Source organism: Elephantulus edwardii, unplaced genomic scaffold (assembly GCF_000299155.1).
Source record: "Elephantulus edwardii isolate Elephantulus edwardi_28Jun2011 unplaced genomic scaffold, EleEdw1.0 scaffold00073, whole genome shotgun sequence".
Taxonomy (NCBI): Eukaryota; Metazoa; Chordata; class Mammalia; order Macroscelidea; family Macroscelididae; genus Elephantulus; species Elephantulus edwardii.
The window spans coordinates 15,408,711-15,431,342 of NW_006399823.1; the positions used below are offsets into that span (position 1 = coordinate 15,408,711).

The 22,632-nt window shown below is 40.7% G+C and overlaps 1 protein-coding gene across 4 annotated transcripts in view; it reads left to right on the top strand.

The window, feature by feature from the left end:
* Positions 1–237: 237 nt before the first annotated feature.
* Positions 238–22,632, top strand: part of NRP1 (neuropilin 1) — a 188,764-nt gene continuing 166,369 nt past the window's right edge. For 2 of the 4 annotated variants that reach the window (XM_006888943.1, XM_006888946.1), the window contains exons 1-2: positions 238–823; positions 4,219–4,393. In XM_006888943.1, coding sequence (XP_006889005.1) covers positions 751–823; positions 4,219–4,393 — 248 coding nt within the window. In that variant the 5' untranslated portion in view covers positions 238–750. The remainder of the gene's footprint in view (positions 824–4,218; positions 4,394–22,632) is intronic. The other 2 variants (XM_006888944.1, XM_006888945.1) reach the window with 1 other exon arrangement.

Sequence of the window (22,632 nt, forward strand, 5' to 3'; positions counted from 1 at the left end):
GCGCGCGCGCGTCCTCGGCGCAGACCCACAGCTCCTTCCTTCCCGTGGAGATCCCGCGGGGGTCTCCAAGAGAGACAGGCAGACCGACGCGGAAAGCACTGTGAGGGAAACTTGTTCTTCCCTGTCTCCTGTCAGAAAATTACTGGCGAGTGGGAGCAAGGAAAGAGGAGGGAGGAAGCGAGGGAAGGGCGCAAGGAGGGGAGGAGGAGGACGGAAGGAGGTGGGGGAGGCGAGGGTGCAGTTGGTGAAACTCCTGTCTCCTGCTCATCTTTTCATTGCTTGCTCCTCTCCTTCCCGCAGACACCCAGACCTCCCCTGGGCGCCAGCTCTTCGGCTCCAACGGGTCCAGAGACAATCCGGATTTTTTTTTTTTTCCCTTTCTGAAAATTGGCTTTGGTCGTGTGTTTCCCTACCTCACTCCTCCCCCTCCCAACCCCCACTTTTTTTTTTTTTTTTGAGACATGGCTCGGGCTGTGGCTCCTGGAAGAGGAACAAGTGTGGGAAAAGGGAGAGGAAACCGGAGCTAAATGACAGGATGCAAGCGACTTGAGACACAAAAAGAGAAGCGTTTCTTTGGGATCCAAGCATTGCTTCGCTGCTTTCCTTTCTCCAAGACGGGCTGGAGGATTTTACAGCTCTGAGTGGAGTTGGAGCGCTTTGGATTTTTTTGTTTTTTGTTTTTTCTCTTCCCGTGTGGCTCTATTGCACCCTGCACAATTTTATTCTGCCTGGGGATCCCGAGGAAGGAGAATGGAGAGGGGACTGCCGCTCTTCTGCGCTGCGCTCGCCCTCGCCCTCGCCCCGGCTAGCGCTTTCCGCAACGGTAAGTGACAGGCGGAGGCGCGTCTGACAGCTTCGCGCCCCGGGCTCCCGGCTGCCGCCGTCCAGCCCGCTAGGCTCTGCCTCCGACCGCAGCCACCCCAGTCACGAGAGCCACCGGGATGCGCCTCGAGGAGCCATCCACCCCGGCCAAGGAAACTTTTATCCGGGTGGAGAAATAAAGAAATCAAAGCAATCATTCCATGGAAAGAGGATTTCAAGTCCTCTAGCTCCCTCCTGAAGTTGGCTGTTTGATTGTGAGGCTGCAGTAGCTCTAGTGCTCGACAGGAGCTGCTTACCTTCCCAGATCAGCACACCAATTACCTTCATAATGTTTCCTCCCAAAGGCAATTAGATGAGCCTTCCTTTCAAAAATCTGATGGCAGTTAAAAGTTAATGAACAGTTTACCCGGAGAACTTCCTGGTTCTCTCGCAGCTCCCCCAAACTTACTTGGGCTGACGGGTGCCTCTGCGAGATAGCGGTTTGTTGGTGGCTGGAACCTCCGCCCCCCGCCTTGGTAACTCGTCCCTAATCCGTCTGGAGTTTGAATGATAAAGGAAAATGATATATACAGTGCAAGGCACCAAGCTATCTGCAGATCCCTAACCTCTTTGCAGCTTCCACTTAGTTTTTCAAGTCACTCACTGCTAAGTAAAGGTTCTGGAGGTATAAACAGAGCTATGTAACATAAATAACGTGTTTGAAAATGTGTTCTGGTTGTAGGCATGTTAGCCTTCCGCTGGAAAGTAAGTGACAGCGGGTGTACAGAATTAGGTTTGCAGTAAGGCTTGGGCAATTATTATTAGCTAATTATTAAATATTTACTTTCGTCGCACTTAGACTTTAATCAAAGTAATTAGAAAAAAGGAAGGTCCTCTACTTGATATGATGCATTGTTTTAATAAGAAGCTGCACGTGGAAAGGTTCATACCTAGAGGAATTGGAAAAAAACCAACACCACTTCTTTATGATTGAAGTGAATAGATTTTCTGGAGGACTTGTGATTTGGGCAGTAGAGGCTTCCAACAGCTATCCAGTTGTGTTCTGTAAAATGGGGAGTAAAACGCATACTAGGGGAAATTGTGAATGTGGAGTACAGTTTTATTAATGGATGCGAGTTGGTGGCATCACTGAGTAATCTGGCAGGGGATGAAATAACGTTCTCTTCCAATCAAAAGAGGGCAGATGGCTAGACTGAAGGCGTGAGGGTAACCCACCCTTTTGCCCTCCACAACTGACATTAGGCCAGTAAGGAGGGGTGTTCAGGATGGATGATAAACCTAATAAAACAAGCCCTCAGACTTTAAGGTTGGGGCTCCCACAGATCGTGTGCATGTGTGCATATGTACATGAGTTCTTTTTCTTAACAGAAATACAGGGGATACTGAAAACCGGAGTGTCAGTCCATGAGCTTGACTAGTTCCAGCCACAGTGCTATGGCTGGAGTGACCAGAGCCACTTAATGCCTCTGTAACTCAGCAGCTCTCTCTTAAAGCCATGTCCACCTCCTCCCAGTAACAGTGTCTGCTAAATTAATTCATTAACCTTATTTAGGACTAATGGTCCAGAGTCATTAGAAATTGCTCTTTCTTAATCAACTGTTAGAGAGATTTACCAGAGCCAGCGAGTCTGGCAGTCCACATTATCTTGTTACACTGTCACTTTCTTAGAAGTCACAGATTAAAGAGCTCTGGTGTGGTACCGGGTCCACCTAAATGTCTTCTGAAGTGACTCTGTCGAGTGACTCTAGCAGTACTGTTTTATTTCACCCCTCTAACAGATGCCAGACTGCCATGGTGTTTGCACAGAGCTGGAGGAGACTTAATGAGGCAGGGTCACTTTCCAAGTTTTCTGCACATTTAAAATAATGCAATAGGCTCCATAGAGAACAGAGCAGAATCCAATATGATCATTAGCTGAAATTCTGAACTCTAGTTGCAACATCATTTCTTCTTGGCAAATCTGAGGCATTTAGAAGCTTAGGCAGAGAAAACTAGTATAAGGCTCCCTACTCCCCACTCTAAAAAAAAAAGAAACACAAACATCTAGCTTGAGGGGGGTTGGAGAGAGGCAACACAATATTAATTTATATTGTCTTCTTTTTAATTTATGGAAACTGATTTCTGTAATGCATGTAGCTTTATGCATTTTTGATGTGCACTTCATCTTTCATTTCCATTTGACCTGGTTTTCCTGTAATAAAATTCTGTAGATTTATAAATTCATGCTGAGAGCAAAGAATGCCATTCTCTTTCCACAGGGAATCTATTAGATGCAATATTAAAATCTATATATACCATTACTGAAAATTTGTGATTGATAGGCATATATATTTCCCTGCTTTCATACCTGTTCCTCTTACATAGTTTATGCACTGAATTTTTATTGCTCAAAATTAAGCATCAATAAATGTGGCATCACTTCAAGCTGAGGCTCTCCAGTATGAAATCTATCATAAAAAGTGACAGTGAGAGTCTATGCCGAACAATAAAACAGCCCAAGTGATGAGGGCTATTTGGCGCTCAGAGAAGCACTTCAGCATTTAGAATTTTTGAAATGAAGACTCCAAACTAGTTTGCACACCTTTCCCAAAATGTGAGGCCCTGATTTAACATATGTGATACTCAGATCTCACTGCGGTGATTTTTTTTTCCACTCCCAACATTTAGATAATTAGAATTAATGTTGGGTGGTTATTTATTTTTCTTTCTGACCCTTTGCTTTGATCTGGACTCCAAGCCTGAGCAACTTTACTGAGAAAAGTAAAGCAGAATTGTTTCTGCTTCACCAAATATACTTTGTTCTCTGCTGATCTGGATCCCAAGGGCAGAGATAACTCAGAATCACTTAGATTTATGGGCAGATAAAACAACAACAAAAAGGTTTGGGCTTTAAGCCAATGGAGGTCTTGGAAGACAATCCCCACTGATCAATGACACAGACCAGGCTTATCATCAAAAAGCCACACAAGGGCTCAAACAGCATCTTTTACTCACCTTCCACTTAGAACTTGTTACTTAATGCGATTACACTTCTTGGGGATAATTAAGTCTAGCAGAAGCTCCCTGGGGACCATGTTAACATCAATTGAGGGGATTTAATGTTTTTAATGCAAGAAGACCATTTTCTTGGGAAGGAACTTTGGGGGTAGGACTGAGGTGGGGGTCTCTCCTCTCAGACCACTGTTGGCCAGCCTTCCTGTGCAAATGCTCAGAGATCAAAGATGGGTCCTTGGTGGGATGTTGCTGTCAGCGTCACTTTAAGGACCTGTGGAAAACTCATGGAGTTCTCTTTTTAAGAAGTTATGGAATGTTTGCTGTATGCCAATTTATATATAAAACCAACCTGTCTGACTGAATAGAAGGGAAAGTTCTGCTAAAATGTTATTTTTCTTGCAGATAAATGTGGTGACACTATAAAAATTGAAAACCCTGGGTATCTTACATCTCCTGGTTATCCTAATTCTTATCACCCAAGTCAAAAATGTGACTGGCTGATTCAAGCTCCGGACCCATATCAGAGAATTATGATCAACTTCAATCCACACTTTGATTTGGAGGACAGAGACTGCAAGTAAGTGACGACGTGTTTGAACAGGGCGCGACAGCACCATCTAGTGGCCATAAATATCTATGGGGTAATGATCTCGGTGTGCAATAAAGGGATTCTAATCTAGGCCAGATCATGTGTCAATGGTATGGAAATTCAATTATGTTAAGTGATTTCTGAGTTGCCTAAACTAGGAAGATTATGTTTAAATGTGTAATCTTTCATCTTCTTTTTCCTGTTAACACTTTTGGTTTGGGAACTCTTTTGCGAAGAATTATGTATTTCTCTCTCCTCTCATTTTTCTGGGCAGGTGAAGGAAGGTCTCGAAAGCCAACTCTTGCATGCTTTTTTTGTGAAATATTTGGGTCACTAACATATAGTGCACCTACAGATACTAAGGTTCAATACTTTGTAGCATAACACATTTGTGGCCTATTTAATGAGCTGTCTTTGTTTTACTGAATTTTAATATAGAAAGTGCAAACTGTCATTGAACAAAAATAAGGGCTGTGGAAGTAAATCAGATCAGAACAGTTTTTGATGGTAGTAAATAATTTTGAGACTTTCATGAAAAAAATCTCAAAGAATAATATGCACGCACCCTGAGTACAGTGGAAACTCTAATCTGAGTCAGTCTTTATCCATCTGCTTTTGCCAGCCTCTCTCCTCCTACATTACATTACTAATGATTAAATTAGTTTGTATTTGATTATTATGAAGATATGCTCACGACTATCTTTGTTAGCTATCATTCAGCCAGCCCCTGACTATGGTGATAAAAGTTATAATGGGATCAGATTGTTAGGATCCACAGGGTCTCCAATAGTCTACATGGTATTTCCTCAGATATCAGAGAGCAGGAGTGTGTGTTTTCCATATGGTAGAACTCTGAATGTAGCAGCTCATCCCCATGTTAGCTCTTCTCCCTTGGACATGAAGCAGATCACCTGTTTCCTTCTTTTCCTCATCCTCCTCCTCTGTTGCACCACACATGGTGTAGTATCCTCAGAATTGGACCTGCATGTGAATCTTCTTATTCAAGAAAGAGAATTGATTTAAATATCAGTTGTATAGTGTTGCTCAGGGAATAATTCTCAAGGAACTATGCCAAGTTTTGAAATGGGTAGATTTGATATAATAGAATCATATGTAGGTAGACAGGTAGGTTACTGTTTCCATTGGCTATAAACATATAGTACAGTGCATTCCTTATGAACGACACTCTTTGCAGGCAGAGAGAAGATCCCTTTAAGGGAAAATCAGAATAATATGCTAATGTTCCCACCTATAGTTCATGCTCAGCAACCTGTGGATTTGGTAGGGTAATCTCTTTTTTTTTTTAGGGGATAAACTCTTTTATGGTCAGGAAAATGAGGTTATTTGGGTAATTTAACATCCTGATTCCTCAAGAGTTCACATAAATTCAGGTGGGGGACAAAATAAAACCCAAGCCCACAGCCACTAAGTTGATTCAAATTCCTAACAATCCTATAGAACAGAGTAGAATTGCCCCAGGCATGTTTACAGAAGCCAGCTCCCACATCATTCTCACTCAGAGTGGCTGCTGGTGAGTTTGAACTGCTCATCTTTTAGTTAGCAGTAGAACACTTTAACCACTGTGCTACTATTAGGACTTCTTACTGATCATCAATTTACAAATAATCAGTATATATTACAGTGCCATAAAATTACGCCAATTCCAATTTAATCTTTGTTGTGTGATTCGGAAGTGCTTGAGGGCATTATATTGATTTTTTTAATCACATGTGGAAGTTGCTACAAATAGAATCATGCAATGACTATTTGAAACAGGAGTTTATTGTATTATTTCTTTTCCCTTCAGTATGCTAGTTTTGATAGTGACAAGCCCCTATACAGCTTGGAGACTTATTTTTTTTATAACTTTACTTTTTTTATAACTTTACTTTTTTTATAATAAAGGGCTAAGATATGCTTTTAAGTAATAACATTAGTTAAAAATATAGGTTACTGCTAGATTTAAATATAATGCATATTTACTAATTTCTGACCACGAAATCATTACCATGTATATGTGTAATGTAACAGAATAGTTAAGACAGTCTCTAGTTAAGAGTGGTGGGCTGGTAAGTGTTTACAGTTGACTCATTTGGTGAGAGAATCCCAGTTGTCAATTTCCAGGGTATAAATGCTCCTGCTTTGGCTAAGTTCAAACTGCCATGATGATGTTCATGGAGCTGGGAACAGTTATGCACAGTTGGCGCTTAGGAGCTCCAGGACTTCATTGGAGTAGAAGCTTGAGGAAGAAAAGCAGTTGAATGAGTTAAATGTGTGTAAACCATTTACAACAGTATCTGGCACACAGTAAACCCCAAACAGTAATTGTTTGCTACATGGTGGTGTAGGGAAGGATGTGCTAGGATTGAAGGAGCACTCTTTCTTTCAGTCAGTGGTTTGAGTTTTAAAAAATATTATCTGGAAAAAAATATAATTTATAGGAAGAGACAGTTTCAGTGATACCTTTAGCAAGATGTCAACAAGAAACTGGATCAGAAAAAAACCTGATATTCCTAAGAAGATTGATTTTTTTTTTTTTTTTGGAACTGTGATACTGAGATTTTGTTTCTGTTTTGTACTACTAAATAATTTTGTTTCTGTTTTGTGCTACTGAATAAGCCAGTTTCTTAATTATAGGCATTGGAAAGTTGCTCTCTGTGAAGTTGCCGTCCCTTGCCTAGCTTTGAAAGGCTAATATATTTAGCCTGATGAAGTCAGGGGAGATATGCCAGTAGGAGATGTCTTTGTGCCATGTGATGAAGTGCGACTGTGTGGCTTCCATGAGAAATCCCTTTTATCAATGAAAGTTCCAAAAGGACAAAGGAACACCCAAACCACCATTGCCTCAGCCATCTTCTGCCAGGCTGACCACACTTGAAACTGATGGCCATTGTTGGAGGTTCTAAATAGCTTTGTACAAATGTGGCACCAGTCTTATTCCTTAGGTTACGGTTGTGAGAGGAAACTACAACTTTAAAACCTAAAGCTGACTCTCCTTTTTCCATTACTGTTGAGTTAGAACAGGCTCATCGTTAACTCTCCAGTGGATTTTCAGAGGCTGCAATTCACACGAGAAGAGATTGTCCCTCATTCTCCCTTTGAGCACCAGGTGGATTTGAACTGCCCATGCTTGAGTTTGTCAGAAGCGGGAATCTTTGGGTTGGCAGTGCAATTCCCTACCCACTATGCCACCAGAGCTCCTTTAGAGGTGGCTACAATTCCCTGGAAAAATGGAGACCACCAGAAATGTCCTTAAAACCCAAATGTCTGAACTTCAAAACTCTCTATTAGTGGTCCAGCACCCAGGCTTTTGTGATTTATATCAGGCTAGATGGTGAGGGGCAGCACAGGGTTTGAATCCACCAGCCACTACACGGGAGAAAGATGGGCATTCTCCTCCCGTGTGATGTATAGATGCTGAAAACCCACTGGAGGCTCAGCTGACTTGACAGTACAGAACAGCAATTTCCAAAAGTGGATCTGGATGCTGTAACAGTAGGGAGCTGGTAAGCTCTTCTCTCTTTCTCATTTTGGTCAAGTCAGGGCCAACTCATAGCTGATCCTCCACTGGATTTCTGAGGCTAAAAATCATACAGGAGATTGTCCATCTTTCTCCTTTGGAGCCACTGGTGGAACTGAACCTCCAAATACTTGTCTTAAGACACAGAAACATGGTTCCCTTCTGACTAATGATAGGGAGAAATGCTTCCCATAACTATGCCATAGAGTTGCTGATAGTATGAAATGAGGTGGTATTGTTCATACTGTCGAGCCAGAGCTATCCATCTGGCTGGGTCATAGCTGACGTCCAGCCACTGACGTCCAGCCAATTTTTAGAAGCTGTAAATCACCATCTTTCTCCCTTGGAGCAGCTGGTGAATTTGAACCTCCTGCCTTTTTGATTGGTAGCACAACTCCCTACCTACTAAGCTGCAGGAGCTGGTATAAATGAAAGGAGCTGGTATAAATGAAAGGTCCTCAAAAGTTGAAAGTTCTCCTGCAAATAAATTGTCATTCTTATGATATTTTATAACAATTTGGCCATCAGTAACATTTAGAGTTATGAAACTAAACATGTGTGTCAAACTAAGTGCATTTATTGATCCTGTAATGGGATGAGCTACATGTAATACACCCTACATTTTCTCTTGAAATTGTCAGCCTTCAACTGGCAATTTCACCATGTATAGTCAACTATCCTCATGTAAAAGCTCAAGAAATCAATTTCTTAGTACATTTGCTTATTGAGAAGCATCCTTGAAACCCAAGTAATTTACCTTTGGAGGGACTAGAGATGCGTATGTGGGGAAATAGAAAACTCCTATACTTCTAGTAAGAAAAATACACTTTAAATTTTATTATTGTATTTCTAAATAGGCAAAAAAATTACCAACTTCGACAGTATACTCAAATATATACAATCACACCTTTTCTTGTGAATGATACCAAGCCTGGCTCAGGTCATAAGTGAAACCATGGACCTTCCTTTACAAAATGGTTAAGTTTTCACAGTGGACATTAAGGGGAAAGGGATATTTCCTGTGAAGTGTACTTAATAGTCTTAAAAATGCAACAGTTTGTGTTTATACCATCCCTAAGCCATGTTTAATTACAAATATATGTAAAAAAAGTAATACTATAGCCTCCTCCATGACTTTATTGACCAAAGCAGTCTATCACTGAGAACAGCAGGAGAGCATTTGGGGCTATCACCAGGGTAAGATTTCTAGCCAGATGTTTTGCTGTGGAAGGTTCTGGAAGGTGGAGACAGTGCTGAAGCACTATCTATAATATGGACAGAATGGTGATTTTTCTTTTGAACACCACCAAAATCCCTCATGATTAGAAAGTGTCAAAGTCCAGTTAATAGAAGACAAAGAAAAAGTGACCCACTGCATGCTTCTTTGTCTGCTATGTTCTTTGTGCATTGTAAATAGTGTCCAGTATTTACATTGTGTTGTTGGGTTCTTACTCCCTTAAAGTTTCTTTCAGTGGTAAGGCAGACATCTTGAAACTCATAAAACTTTATATCTGTATAATAAACAAGAATGTCATTGATACAGTAGTTAGGATTTATGGAACCTTTCCGGTTTCCCAGCGATGCAAACTATCAGCATGATAATTTATAATGGTTTGTGACAAAGACTGCTGAGCAAAGAGGTGTGTGGTTACATTCAGATCAAATGTCATCATCCAGGGAGCAATAAAAATTTCACAGACTTTGGGTTAAAAAACATTTTCAAAAAACACAAGCCATTGAGAAGCTCCAGAAAAAGGAGTCTTTATAAGTGGTAGTGTGGAGGGAGAGAGCACAGTAGTGATTGGCTACTGGCAGGTTCCTATGGAAAGCCTGACTTGACAGTGCTGCTTTGTAGGACTTAACCAAGACACAAGACTGATGTAGCAGGATTCACTCCAGTCTACGGCTTCTGTTTGCAGACTCGTCTTTGTGGAACCAATAATTGGTGTATCTTTACTTCAATTAAATACACTTGAAGACATAGTTCAGGCTTGTAGTGGGCACTTCAAGTTTATTGACGGTGTAATTATAAATAGAGATGATGTTCAAGCTTGAGGGTTGTGACACTACAACTCAGTTTCTTGAATGCTCTTTTTAAAATTGCCTAAGTTATTATAGTCTTGGAAACACAGCCAATCTCATTGATTTTCACAGAATATAGCCTCACTGAATGAAAATGGACCTTCCCTTTGTTTCTCAAATCTGATTGTTCCTGTAAATTTAATTACAGAGTGTTATTTTAGTAGTTTGCTGGCAATTTTTGAAGTAGGAGCTCTATTGTTGGTTTCTTGGAGTGGCTCTTTCTGTGTTGTGTGTTAAAATCCTCACATTGTGTTCAGTGTGAATGTTGTACTCCACTTGCCTCACGAGCATCCCTATCTGTTGGTATTTTTTTCCCAGTTACCATTGAGTCAGTTCTGACTCATGTCAACCCAGTGTGAGTCAGAGTAACCCTGTGTTCACTGTGTTTGAAGTGACAGATTTTTAAGAGATTACCAGACATTTTTTCCTAAGGCACTTATGGACACATGCGAACCTTCCAGACTTGTGGCAGTAGCCAGGTACAGTAATTATTCACAATACCCAGGGACATTATTTAGCACATTCAGAACAGATCAAATATATAAAGTATACCAATATAAATTTTTATCTATAAAAACATAAAATATTGCTATTCTTTTATGGAAAGCTGAGAATATTTTAAACCCAAAATACATCTTTATTTTCTACATGAAATTTATTAATGTAAGTAATGTGTGTGTGTGTGTGTGTGAGAGAGAGAGAGAGAGAGAGAGAGAAAGAGAGAGAGAGAGAGAGAGAGAGAATAAGCAAAGTAGTAAGTGTAAAGTTTAATCAAATTTTATAAGGTGAACACATCCATGTAACTAATCAAGAACCAAACATTTCCAGCTTGGTAAAAGCACCCTCATGTCCATTTTCAATCACTTAACTTCCCCCTCAAGGGTACCTGCTGTCCTGAGTTATGTGAGTACAATTTTATAAATTTCAGCATTTACAATAGTGTGAAAAAGTCAAAATTGTCCTTTGATTGTATGCAGTGAATTGCTTCAGAATGAGGATCAAAAAATGTATATTGTTCTCTTTCTATTGAAATTATAGAGTCACTGAGGTATCAAAAAATGTTTCTCAATAGCTAACAGAAATATATTTAGTCTGTATTATGCAGCTACGTTAAAATAAACTTTTCAATCTGGTGCCTGGTTCATATGCAAGGCTCATCCAGAAAAATCTTCCTTTGTTTTATTTTTCTAATGTTTTTAATTCCTAGTTTGAATTCTTCATATCAGAGATGGGAGAACCACCACCCAATTCAGTTTCAATAAAAGTAATAGTCAGGGGAGAAGAAACTCTTCTTAGAACAACTGCTGGCCAGTGTTGTTACTACCACTTGTAGCAACATCCTTGTTTATTCCTCAGCCAGTAAATTAATGATTTCTTCCTTGTGACTTTTTTCTAGTACCACTGCTGTAATTTGAACAGAAACTCATGTGTTTTGTAAAATGAACTTTCTTTATTACTCTTTTCTCTAAGTAATCACATTTAATCACAATGAATTTTGAGTTTAGTACAAGGTTGTTTTGTGTTAGGTATTTCTACATTCCCGCCCCCCCTCCACAAAGCAACCTCTTTGAGATGCTAAAGGAAAAGCTTAGTTGAAATCTTATCAAATTGAATCAACATGTGCATGGCATTTCTAACCAGATTTCACTTGGGGGAGCAGGCTCTTAAAAATCAATCCAAGTAAGATATATGCCTTGAGCCAGCATGTCTACTCTCAGCTCCTTTCCTTCCAGCATAAAATTTGATACTTTCATGATGCATGCTGATGACCAGCAGCAGCAGCAGCGCGTACACATACACATACACATACGTGTGTGTGTGTGTGTGTGTGTGTGTGTGTGTGTGGTAAAGGAGCTCTGGTAGCATAGCGTGTAAGGTACTGGGCTGCTTGGTGGTTTGACTCTACCAGTTACTCCTCAGGAGAAAGATGAGTAGTCTCCATCATTACAGATTTAAAGCTCCAGGGTCTACTCACCAGGCGCTGGGCTTGGTTTTTATTAAAACTGTAGTATTTATCCAAGACTAATAATTAATAAGAAGAGGCCAGATGGGTCTTCAAGTCAGGTTCCAGATGCTTCTTTCTTGGTTTTTGTAATCAATGCTGATTGTTAAGAGCTGTTGCCTAGGCAAATAGTAGCACCTTAAAAGAATGTTTGTCCTGCCATGCTGGGGATGGCGGATGTTTGCCTAGAATTTGGATCACTTGTTCTGGTGGTCTAGAGATAAGTAGTTGTGCTGCAATCTTGCCTGAAGTCATATAGTTTGAATCCATTATCTGTGTTGAGGGAGAAAGATGGGCAATCTCGTCTGCTGTGATTTATTGCCTCTGAAAACCTGCTGGAGGGTCAGCTGTCCATCGGTTCTGACTTGATGACACACAACAACAACAATAACAAGGATGTCAGTGATAGGGTTTCCAGATCAACCCTGTCATACACTAAGGTTTATGGTGCTGTCCTAAGGTTGAAATAAATTATTTAGTCTTTATGGATAGCTTAGAGAGTAAATTTCATTCATCCAGAACTTGGACAAATTCCACCAGAGCAAAGAAACAAATCAAACAAAACACCCCAAAAAAGTCCATCTTCTAGCTTATATCCACTCAGTTCCTTAGAAGAGTTCAATTCACCAGAAGAACTTTTGCCTTATAATGTGATTTTATTCCTTATCAAACCAAAGTCTATTGGTATTACTATATAACATGTGCTTTCATATCAGTAATTAGTGTTTCTAAAAAGGCATAATCATGGCTTGGTTTTCACTGTGCCTGCCGTGGTGTTAAATACCATATATATGTGAATCCCTAAATCTTTTTTTTAATTATTCCCATTTGACAGATAACAACACTGAGGTGTGGAATAGTTAAATGAACTGAGTCCAAATCTCAGCTTTTATCTTTCCCTTTTTTGTGCTTGAAAGAGTTTGTAATGTACATTTTTAATTAGAAAATCCTCATAAAGTAGTTGCCAACTTTTTCATGATTATTATTATCATCATCCAAGCAGTCCTTTTCTTCCATGAAATAGTTGATGTGAGAGTTTAAAAATAAAACATATTCTGAAGAGAAGCTTGATGTTCAAATTTTGCTAATCAGAGAATCCCTAGTGGGGGGAAAAATTATGCCCACTCTCCCAACCCATTGTGGTTCCATTCAGTCAAAACTTGTCTTAAATGCAAACTAGAAGTACTGGGGTAGCATCCACGTTCTGATGGTGTTAGAAATCACAAAGTGCATCCACTCAAACATTGCTCATTGTGTTTAAGTCAGAACCAACTCACAGCTGACCCACCCTCCAGCAGGTTTTCCAAGACTAAATATCCCAGGAGGTGTTTGCCCTGCTTTCTCCCGCCGAATCGCTGGTAGATTCAACCCACCCGTGTTGAGTTGGCAGCACACCCCACAAGGCCACCAGAGAGCACACATGCAATCTTTATTTGAAGTCTGATAACCAGGAAGTTTGATTTAGAAGATTGGCTGAAGGGTCATGTGAGAGATACCAGTTGCCCGTGTACAGCGGCCTTCAACAGCGTGAAGGTACATTTCCTGCAAGCACTGCTCCTTTAGATAATCTCAGGCTAACTCTAATCCGAGGCCTTCAGGCCCATTTTTAATTGTGTTGGGACAAATATTCTTCTAGGTTGTATAGCCCTGGTGTATCCAGTTGCCGTACAAAAGTAACTTGTGGTTGGTGTGAAGCTGAACACTGTGATGCTGATGTGTCAAATGTGTTAATGGTTACCCATGACGGACAGTGTTTGGTGGTGCTCCCCGAGTAAAACAAGCTTGGAAGCAAGAGTGGCATCCAATTCCATAATAGCTTGCCTCTGGAAACTCTATGAACCTGGAGAAAAGATGAAAGTGATGCAAGTGTTGATGACTTTTGTTCATAGGGTCACTAGGAGTCATTACAACTCGACCACACTTAACAAAAACAACAACATCAAGGCTAGGGAGCTTTTGCTGTCTCGCAGCTAACTCATTTGTTAAATGTCCATTATTGTACATGCCACTGGGACATCATAAGGGTTAAAGGGAGAATGTTTGCTTCGGCACTGGGTTCCTGTGAGAAATGGAAGGGTGTTTTCTGAGAAGAAACAGATGCTCCAGAGGATTTTGTTTTTATCTACACAGATACTTTGTACAAGCAGTTGAGCAGGTTAGAGGTGATTGCTTGCTTATTTCTATAATAGATTGGATGTGTCACGGGGAGAGCTTCGACTCTGGGGGTGAAATGGGATGTGATGTGTCTCTCTGTTGAAGTTCTTAAATTCCTCAAAAATGGCAATCTTGGTGAAGACAAGTCTGTGGGGCCACAGCTTTAACTCATGGTTCCTTAACTAACAGGTACTACCACCAAGGCACCTATCATGTAGATTATACCAACCTATTTGTGGTTCCATTCAGTCAAAACTTGCCTTAAATGAAAAGTGGAAGTACTGAGGGCACACCCAAATTCTGATGGAGTTAGAAATCACAAAGTACACCCGCTCATTGTCATTGTCCAAACCGAGTCATAGCTTACCCTCCAGCATGTTTTCAGAGGCTGTAAATATCCCAGGCGGAGTTTTCCCAGCTTTCTTCCACAGAGTAGCTGGTGGACAGCCCACCTGTTGAGTTGGCAGCACAATTCCTTATCCACTAGGCCTCCAGGGATTACATACAATCTTTATTTGAAGACTGATAACCAATTTATAAGCAAATTACATAACCAGATTATAAGCAACCAATGAAATAGCAGTTGAAAAATTAAGATGTGGCAAAAAAAATATCTTTGTTTTAGGTAGATTAATTGAAAAAGCAAAAACCCAGAAGGTAGAGACCAATATAAATATCTGAAATGGAAACATCTCAGTAGCTTGACAATATCACGTTCTTTCTATAGCACTCTCCCTATAATTGTATTGTGACATCAGCCTTTTGATATTCTAAGTATATAGGTAAGTGCTTATCCCTCAATTGGGTGAAAAATCTACAAAGGCAGAAACCCGCTACAATTCGGTAAACACACTTTATATATGAGCCATGTGTTTAATTAAATAGCTAACAGTTTATTGAAATAGAAATCTGGCATTTGAAGAGCTGTTGTTGTTAGTTGCCATTGACTGTTGTGTCACTTCCATCTCAGAGTGGCCTTATGCTAGAGATTTAAAAAACCAAACCACCCACTAGTGTTTCTCTGACTGCAGTTCATGGTTCACACTAACAAAATATAGAAGAGACCAATAAAATTCCATGGCAGGTGAGGGAAACGGGAAATTTTGAGAAGGAGCCCTGGTAGTATATAATACCTCAGGCTATTAACCAGGAGGTTGGTGGTTCAAATTCACCAGCTACTCCATAAAACATTTACAGCCTCAGAACTCCAATAAGAGGATCACTATGAGTCAGAAAAAAGTAGTGTCTGTGAGAGTCTGATTTTGTTTTGTTTGGGGTTATTCCTAAAAGCAGATCAGTCTGAGTAGGACACTTTAAGAAAGGAGTCTTGAAAAAAAAAAAAAAGAAAGAAAAGAGTCTGGCAGGAGCAGCAATTCCCTGGAGGTGGAGGTTGTGGCTGTATTAGCAAGAGCTTACCCTCACTTCAGCCTTGTCAGAGAGATTAAAGATTGAGTTTTCTTTTTTTTTTCTATAATTATATTTTATTAATTTTCATAAACATTTACAGAGATTTTGGGTTTCCATTCATTCATTGTTGCACTATTCTCTCTACCCTCCTCCCAGTTTGTTCTTGTCCAAATGCCACAGTGCTTGTCAAAGCCAGTTCTGATTAATCTTCTTTGTCAGTGTGTCCTTTGCCATTCCTTATCACTCCTCCCTGAGAGAGACTTCACCCTGAGTCATAAGGAAAAGGGGACGGCGTATTCTCTTAGCTACTTCCTGCTGAAAAGGGACGCTGTGGGTTTCAGGGTGAAGATCTTCTCTCACTACTCTAAAGGGCCCCTTTGGCAGTAGGAAACACATAGACTATTATGGAGATTGATTTTGGAATTTAGATGCACTCTTATTGATTGTGCTTGGCCGTACATGTTCATATCCTTGAAGATGTATCATGGGGGTGTTGCAACCTAGAAGACACAAATTTGACTAACAAGTTATAAGTACATGAGTCAAAAATTATGGAAAAGTAAAAGAAAAGATTCTTTCATTGTTTTACAAACCCTCCTGCAGGTCCCCTCCACCATGTAGCCCTCGCTCTAGTCTCCTGTGATGACAGAAATACCTAGTTATATATCTCTTTTAAACAGTTTTCTCCCTCCTCTGTTTCAGTGCAGTATACATTATTGAACCCATCTTACTCAGTCTCTCCCCAACCCCAAGGACAGTCCCATTCTACAACAGTGGCATCATGTAATATTTGTCCTTTTGTGACTGGGATATTTCACTCAGCATAATGTTCTCCAGAGTCAAAAGATTGAATTTTCGAGGAGCTCTGCTGGCTTAGCAGTAAGGAGTTGCACTGCCAACTTAAATGCATGTGGTTCAAATCCACTAGCTGCTTCATGGGAGAAAGAAAACAATTTCTTTTGTGCTATTTATAGCCTCTTAACAGTTCCCAAAAGCACAGGTCAGGCAGAGCTACCAATGATCTGGTGAGTGGACAGTGCAATGAGCCTTGGCTCTTAAGCGGCACAGTAAGGCCATCTTCCACTGAGTATAGGTGTGATTACAAGTCAGTCTTAACTTGGGTGTTTGGCTCTATCAGTGTCTTTCATCACCAGCCTTATGGAGCATAGTCTAACTCTGTCAAGCAGAGGGGCACCCCTTAAGTGGGAGTCAACTTGATGACAACTGGCTGCTTCTTTCTTGTATGTGTATGTGGTGGTGGTGGCAGTATACTGTCGAGTCAGAACCAACCCATAGCTAACCCTACAGCAAGTTTTCAGAGATAGTTAATCAAATGGAAGGAGATTGCCCATCCTTCTCCAATGGAGCAGCTGGTGGATTCGAATTGCATGCTTTTAGGATTGTATCACACCTTTTTACAACAAGGCCACCAGAGCTCCCCTATATGTATATAGTATCACCAAAATAGTTCCAGCAGTTTCTTCACTTCTATAAGGGATGGCATACAATTTGATCTTTTCAGTGAAGGTTGATGGTGGTCTAAGAGAATGATACTAGGTTTCTATTTTCTTTTTAGTTGACTGGAATTGGAGGGGGGCTGGGAACAAAAGGGAAAAAAACCACCTGTCATTTCCCTTGTCTTTTATTCCATTGCCAATTTCTTTGTTCAAGACTAGGGTGTCTAGTAACTGTTAGGATATATTGGTTCAGTCCTTCAAGACCAGCCTCCTTTTTTCCCTCTTTAGCAGTTCTAGCATCATACCTGATGTGCAAGTTAGTTCATTAAAGCAAGCCAGGGATTTCCTACTGTCAGGGGACTGTGTTAGCAGCTCCCAGAGAAAAAGTATTCTGATGAGAATTAGGGATGTGGGTTATAATTGCCTCTCTGCCATTCATTCCCATCTGTGAGACAAGAGACAGGTCGTATGGGCTGGGTCCAAAACCATGAATGACTTAATCATGACACTGTTAATATTGTGGCTTTGGCAGTGTTGATCAGTGCAGCTGATGGAGGTAACAAAAATAACTAGGCTGCTTACCTCAGGGGCTGGTTAAAGAACACCACCTACATGTAGCTTTAATTCATTCTCCTGTCCCCAAACAAGCAAAACAAAAAACAAATCCTTCCTCTTCCTGGCTCAGTGACATTGTACTGATGGGATCACATAGGTGGAAGTGTCTTATGAACACAAGAGAAATAAGGTAAACAAAGGCTAGATATACTATAACAGGAAGTGCATCTGAAGGTTTCATTCCTTAAAATAAGATCAGACTGTAAACAAGGCCTGCCTCATTAGGTGGAGGCACTCATAAATATTTCAAAAGCACTACACACACATCCACAATAGAGTTAGCATCTAATGCTCAGCATGTATTCCGTCAGCAAGCCTGTCTGGATGCTCTTACATTAAGTTGATTGGTTAAGTGTGCTGCTATTGTGGTCTTCTAAAAATCTACATGGGTGGAGTTTCTGGAAAACCTCAGGGAAGAAGCTATCACAATATCCCACACTTGATAATGGCATTAATGGCTTTAAAAAAAAAATCATTATTTTATCATGTGTGTCTGAGGGCTTATAAATATATTCAGTGCATTCAGAATTTAAAGCAAGCGGCCCATTCTTAAATAACAAGGCTGGGCCAGATATGTTGGTGGCTTTTACAGCAGAGTGTCAGCCTTTCTCAATCAGTTGAACCTAATAGTGCCATTGTTCTCATTTTCAAAAAAGAGGAAATGACATTGATTTTGCAGCAAAAGCAGCTGGGGAAAGGAACATTTGAAAGCTAATGGTCCATCTCATTCTTCTCCCTCTGCCTTTCTTTCTAGTGGTCCACGATCTGTTCACTTTGTTTTCTCTCTCCTCCATTTCTGGTAGTGACTATTGTGAGCTGCCATCAAGTTGGTCCCTGGTTCATGGTGACCCCATGTCCACAAAGATGAAACTTTGCCCACTGCTCTTCCTTCTTCATGGTCGTTTGAAGACCAGACCACTGAGATCCCTGGGGTCTCCATAAACTTCTCAGGAGTGAGAGGGTTGTTACCAACAGGAGTATCAAGAGTAGGCTTACAGAAAGGGTCTTGGAATTGTGACAAAGAAGGAACTACTATTTTAGTTCCAACCCCTCCCCCTTATTCCCATATATACACCAGGGGTTCCAGTGGTTTAATGGTAAGGAATTGTGCTGCCAACTCAAAGGTACACAGTTCCAATCCACCTGCTCCTTCCACATGCTATCTGTCCCCTAAAATTGGGTGAAATTACTTGCTCAAATATTACCCTTCAATTAATCTTCTAATGCCTCAAACCAATGGTCATTTCTTGATCATAAGCTCTTCAACTTACAACTTGTGTATTACATTACATGTAATTGACGACTTCTTACTTCTGAAACTTTCTTCTCGCCCACATCTTGTGATCCTTTACCATTTTGGTTTTCTCTCCTCGTCTTGGTTTTGCCACTTTCTCTTTCTCCTACACTAAGGTTTAGTCATTGCCTGGGATTTGTCTTTTCCTAGAGCCGTGAGTAACCACTCTTTTTAATTTTAGCCACTCGTGTTCATTTCTTTGGCAATCATTTCCAGATTTCTGCCCAGCCTTGGATCTGACCTAAGTCCTGGCCTGATACTTTGAAATTCGTTCTGGATTTGACTGCCTTCCTAATTGATCGTTGTTTCAAGTGGTCAAATTCAACTTTGTGCCTTCTTTTATAAATGAACTTCTCTTCTGCCTTTTGCTTGTCCTGATTCCTTCAGTTCCTATTTAAATTTGGAACACTAAAACATCTGATTCCTGTTTACCCTTCAAATCTAATGAGTTTAAAATCTCCCAAATCTAATAACTGTAAAGTCTTCTAAATTCCATGTTATAATATCTCCCATATCTTTAAATTTTGTCATAAGTTCTAAGATCCTTTAACTTTTCCCTGGACTTACTCTCCCTAAGAATTGCTCTCATTCTTACCCTTTGCTCTAAAGTAATCCTGTAAAGCCTAACTGATTCTGCTACCTCTTTGCTTCACTCACCTGCTCACTCATTCACTCATGCTGTTGAGTTGGAACTGACTCAGAGCTGACTTTCCAATGGATTTCTGAGGCTGTAAATAGCACAGGAGAAAGTCCACCTTTTTCCTGAGGAGCCCCCTGGTGGATTTGAACCTCCAGAGATCCACAGCTCCAAGGACTCCACCACCGGACCTCTCTTAGCTCTGTGTAGAAGTGTTAAATTTCTCCCTCTGTATTTCTTAGCCTTTTATGGTATAACTCCCACCTGAGTATCTTGTTTTACCTCCTGTGGTTCCCCATATGCTCTAGTCAAAATAAACACAAACAAACAAAAACTCCACTCTGTTGGTTTTGACTCATGGTGTCTCGGGTTTCTTAGGCAGTAAATCTCTTTTTAAGAAGAAACTACTAATCTTTCTCCCTTTGAGTGATCTGTGAATTGGCACTGCCTATCTTTTAGACACTAACAAAATGCATTATCCATTAATATACATCAGGGTTTCTTCTAGCCAAACTGGTAGGTTTGCATTGCTCTTAAGATCACCCTTGCTTTCCCATCTCATACAAAACCTCATTTATTTCCTCATCAAAAACCTTACACTCCTGTATATCCATTACACATCAGCCTAGTCTCATTTGAAATAGGACTTCTCTCTTATATCTAGTATGATAGCCAAATGCTAATTAGATGGCTACTCTCTACAGTGGTGTCCCAGTAACAGTGTATTTATCATTCATACATGCCCTTATGATATTCTGTATGTGCCATGATGATTGCTATTCATCCAAGTAGATTATAGTTCTTGAGAATATTGGGTATTGTCTTCTGTCACTAGCAGAACCTGGGATAGTTCATTAGTCAGATTTCCTACTCCATCTCTAGGGAATCCACTCCTACTCACAGAAACTCTCTATCCTATTTCCAAGGCTGTAAATTTTGATGGGAAGAGACTGCTCATCTTTCTCTCTCGAAGCTACTGGTAGGTTCCAGCCATACTCAGTTGGTGTTCAATATTTGCTGGATTGAACTGACCAACTGACAGATAGGGTATCTTCTCCGGTGTATTCAGGAGAACCAAGTCTGCTCTTTGGAAAATAGGCTTAACTTAATCAGACAATAAAAATGCACACAGATACTTCTCATTTCCATGGTAAATCTTTCATTTTCCTGGGTAGAGGAGTCACACTTGAAATTTATCTCTGAAAATGCCTATTTTTAAAAGCCTAGATTTCTACATGAGTAGCTTTGTCCAAATCTTTAAGAGAGGGGGGTGGAGGGAAAATGCAGAGGTGAGGCATAACTGAGAGCTTTCCTTTTTGTTTCATAGTCATCTCCATAATCTTGTCTGGAGTTGGAGGCATAGAATGTATTAACATTGTAGGCATATGTCCTGATTGCTGAGTGTTTTCTGACATCCCCACAACTCTTGGGACTTCGTGTCACAATTCTGTAAACTTTGTCTATTGTATATTCATATCTGGGCTCACATCCAAACCACCTTTACATAAATTTAACACAAATAATTTAGAGCCTTCTTCCGTTCCAGCTGGCAACCCCAATAAATGCACATGTTAACTTCTCAGCGGGTTTGCCAGTGGAAAGACTTTTAAAGTGAACTTCTCCACTATAGAAGAGTTAACAGTGGATGCATCCCATACAGAATGGTACCAATGGGTTACCCCATTGTTGTTGTCTTGTACCATCCAGTGGGCTGTGACTCAAAACAGCTGAGACCCTGTTCCACCCTGCCCTATCCTCACAGGCTCTGTGCTATGTTTAAGCCCATTGTGCCAGCACTGTATCAGTCCATCTCCTTGGGAGCCTTTCTGTACTTACTGACCCTCCAGTCTTCCATATGACCTACTTGTCAGGAACTAGCTTTCCTTATAATAAGCCTAAAGTACAAGAGACAAAGTCTCACCAGCCTCACCTCTAAGGAGCCCTCCCTCAGATAAACCTCAGCTTCGTATCCTGGTGATGGATTCAGGATGGTTCTGTGATAGAATTCTTCCATACCAGGTGGGAGACACGGGTTTGATACCCAGCCACTGGGAGGGTGGAGGGACAGCGCAGGAGAGGAAGACCCACGATGAGATGGATTGATTCAGTAGCTGGGGTAATAATGGAGGCATGTGTGTCGGAGATGGTGAGATTGGCACAGGACAGGGCAGAGTTTAGGGCTGTTGTACATAAGGTCGCTATGAGTTGTAGGTGATTCAACGGCACATAACAACACCACCACCAACAAGTGTCCCTTGTTGTGCACAACCCCACCCAACAGTCAGTGGAAGCTGGGATGTTGCTATGATGCTGAAAGTGTTTCAGTGGAGCTTCCAGGTTAATACAGACTAGGGGGGAAAGCCAGGAAATTTATTTTTAAAACTCAACTAATGAAAGGCTTATAAGTCATAATGGTCCAGTCAACCAATAGTTATAGTTAGTTCAATAGTGGTAATAGTTCAATAGTGCAGTGCCAAACAGTGCTTAGTCCTATTGAGAATGGGGGTCCCATGAGTCAGGGCTGATGATCCAGCAGCTTGCAACATTTTTTAGTGCAACCCAATAAACACAGTACTCTAGAGAAGAGCTAACTCTAGCTAGCCTGAGTGGCTGAGGTGTGGAGTTTTCTGAAGTGGGAAGTAAGGAGCTGCCGTTATTCTTCTGGTTCAAAACTTACCCACCAGATTCATGTTTCTTTTAAAAACTGGAGATCACCACCTCATTTTACCCTGGATTGGTTCCTCAACCCAGGAGAGAAGTGGTCAAAAAGTGACATGCCCACATCTTCAACAGCAAGTCACCTTAGTCATGATAGCGATTTTGAAAACTGACTCCCCAGCAATTGTCATTGTCAGAGGTTGTCAGCTTGGTACCAACTGACAGGAACCTTGTGTACAACAGAAGCACTGTCTGGTCCTCACCATGCTCACTATGATTGCCACCAATATTACCACACTGTACAAGGTTTTCTGAGGTATTTCCAGATGCTCCTGTATTTTATCTATTCTAGAAACAAAGAGCATTTCCTCATTCTCACATCCTCAATTTTCAGCAACCAG